The 2875-nt window shown below is 49.3% G+C and overlaps 1 protein-coding gene across 10 annotated transcripts in view; it reads right to left on the bottom strand.

Annotated features, from left to right (window-relative positions):
* LOC127066335 (zinc finger protein 853-like) overlaps positions 1–2327 on the bottom strand; it is a 97151-nt gene extending 94824 nt beyond the window's left edge. For all 10 annotated transcript variants that reach the window (XM_050999920.1, XM_050999911.1, XM_050999918.1 and 7 more), the window contains exon 1: positions 1278–2327. In XM_050999920.1, coding sequence (XP_050855877.1) covers positions 1278–2327 — 1050 coding nt within the window. The remainder of the gene's footprint in view (positions 1–1277) is intronic.
* Positions 2328–2875: the final 548 nt, after the last annotated feature.

Here is a 2875-nt window from a genome sequence, read left to right as displayed (position 1 = left end):
CTCGGCGTACCGTATGACGTATGCGTATGGTATTATCTGTGTTGCGCGGGTCAAGAACCCCGAGAGACGGCGTATCTGCATCCCCGCGTTGGTGTGCGTGGGCCGCGTTCGCATTTGCGGCATCGCGGCTTTCTATGTACGCGTGCACGAGAGCTCGAACGCCCGCGCCCGCCCTCCCTCGTGGAGAGCACGTGTGTAAGTACATACATACGTAGTAAGACACATACATAGACAGATTCATCCATACGTGTACATTACCGTGCGTGTTACCACGCGTTGCTTCGTTTGCGTTACATGTACACGTTGCATTCGTCTGCGTGCTCAGCTTTACGCGATATTGTACTTCAGCTTATTCCGGTGTATGTGTCTGTATGTGTTGTGTGTGTGTGTATGCGTGTGTATGTGTATGCGTGTGCATGTCAGCCGCAGCATAAGTGTATCTCTTGGTACAGTCGCGGTTTTTAACTGTCGTCAAAATTGCCAACGTCGTCGTCTGGCTCGATTTACGAGACGAGATAATTGTTTACGAAACGGATCTCTTTTGTATTCGTTCTTTCGTTTCTTCGGTCAGGTATATACGATTAGAAGAAAAATGTATAGAATTTTTTGAAAAAAGGAAATAAAAATATAGTAAGTTTCTCGTATGGATGTTGTAGACTCGGTTAGTTTGGAAGTACGAGAAAAGTAAAAAAGAGAGACATCGATTTGGTCACGACACGCGAGCGTCAGAGAGAGAGTCTGTAACGAGATCTTAACGGTCTCAACACCGAGAAGTTAACGCGTCGGCCACGATCCGAGCAAATATTTTTCTTCGGTCAGTCCGTGTGGAGAAACTGCTTGAAAGTATTGTCCGACGTCGGTCTGCCTGAGTGAACGACCTTATTTATCGATGCGTTATGTATTTTTATCGCGGTCGCTTCGTCCCAGTTATTTATCTCTACTCTCGGTGAGTATGGTCGAGGGAGGCTGACGAGATAGAGCGAATGAAAGAAAAAAAAACGACGAAAAAACAAAAAGATCAAAAAAAATTCGAAGGAAAGAAAATAAGAAAGAGAATGCGGCATCGTAAATAAGACGAAGAAAAAGAATAATAATAATAATAATAATAATAATAATAATAATAATAATATTAATAACAATAATAATATTAACAATAAAACGAAAGAAACAAGGGAACGAAAAAAGGGAGACGTATAAAATTGCGGCCATTCGCGGAAAGATATACGAGCTTATGTATGTAAATTCTTAACTGTGAAATATATGCTTTGTTTCCTCACCTGTAACTCGTTGACGAGCTTCTCCGTGAGTGTAGCGTCGTGGGAGTCTTGGCTGGTCGCGCCAGGACTAAGCATCGAATTCTGCGAGTTTTGTTGTTGACTACCCGACATGTTCATACCGGTTAACGCACCGTTTTGTCCGATTGTACCGGCCATATTAAGTGCTTGCTGTTGTAAATTTTGCGTCAAGTTTTGCGCCTGTTGTTGAAGATTTTGCGTGAGATTCTGTGCCTGCTGCTGCAACGCCTGTTGTTGACTGAGGCTGAGGTTTTGCGTTAGATTTTGCGCCTGCTGTTGTAACGTCTGGGAAAGATTTTGCGCCTGACTTTGAATATTCTGCAAGCTTTGATTGGTTTGACTTAGGTTTTGCGGTTGATTCAGCAGCTGTTGTTGTTGAGGCGACAGATTGGGCGTCAAACTTTGCGCCAGATTGTGCTGCAACGTTTGACCGAGATTCTGTTGCATGTTTTGAGTGAGGGCCTGCGTTAATGCTTGTCCTAGGTTTTGGCTTAGAGCTTGAGCAGCTTGAACGCCCAGCGATGGGCTCGACGTTTGAGACATACTCTGTTGGGCCTGTGCCGCCAACGTGTGGAGACTTTGGGCCATGCTCGAGGCGATGGCACCTTGGTGATCCGCATGTGGCGACGGTGTAGTGGGTGCTGGGGAAGATTGATGTTGCGCACCCTGAGAGGCCTGCTGATTCATCGACATCGCATGTTGTTGCTGTTGTTGTTGCTGCTGCTGCAATTGTTGTTGCGGACTCGTCGCTTGACCTAGGCCAGAATTGGCGTTCTGTTGTACTTGCGACACCGCCGCTTGCTGCTGCTGTTGTTGTTGCTGTTGCTGGCCAAGGGGACTGTGCATCTGCGAAACCTGCTGATGCTGTTGTTGTTGCGTAGAATTTGATATCGGACTATGCTGTATCCCCGGCGAATGCTGAGGCGGGCCTCGTTGCGGCTGCTGCCAATAATCAGACATCTTGAAGACGTGCTGTCGCAGAGCGTGCAAGTTGGCGGCCGCCGCTGTGACGGCCGAGGCTTGGACTTCCATGGATTCGTGGTCGTTCTCGAGGTCGGGTTCCGGCGAACTGCAAGGATCCTCGTCCTCCTCCTCGTCCTCTCTTTCTGTAATATCCTCGTCTTCCTCGTCCTGTATCCTTGCGGCTCTATCTTGCTCGGTCGATGTCGGTAGTCCTCCAGCAACACCAGCAACACCACCACCTCCGCCTGCGCCTCCTCCAGCGTCGCCTCCACCTCCAGCGTTTCCTCCGCCTCCACCGCCAACACTTCCGCCTCCCCCTCCTCCTCCTCCTCCTCCGCCAGCACCACCTATCCCACCCCCCGAATCGCCAGGGTGGAGATGATTCCCCGGGTGGTGTTGATGATGATGATGGTGGTGGTGGTGGTGATGTTGTTGAGGCTGCTGTTGAAGGAGAGGATGGTGGGGACGGTTGTCTTGGTTTTGAGTTTGTTGCTGCTGCTGTTGTTGTTGCTGCTGCTGCTGCTGTTGTTGCTGCTGCTGCGGCGGTGGCGGTTGTTGTTGCTGCTGCTGCGGATGTTGCTGCGGCTGCTGTTGTTGCGACTGCGGCTGTTGTTGTG

Source organism: Vespula vulgaris, chromosome 9 (genome assembly GCF_905475345.1).
Source record: "Vespula vulgaris chromosome 9, iyVesVulg1.1, whole genome shotgun sequence".
Taxonomy (NCBI): Eukaryota; Metazoa; Arthropoda; class Insecta; order Hymenoptera; family Vespidae; genus Vespula; species Vespula vulgaris.
Note: the sequence above shows the minus strand (reverse complement) of the source record. Positions and strands in the feature narration are given on the sequence as shown.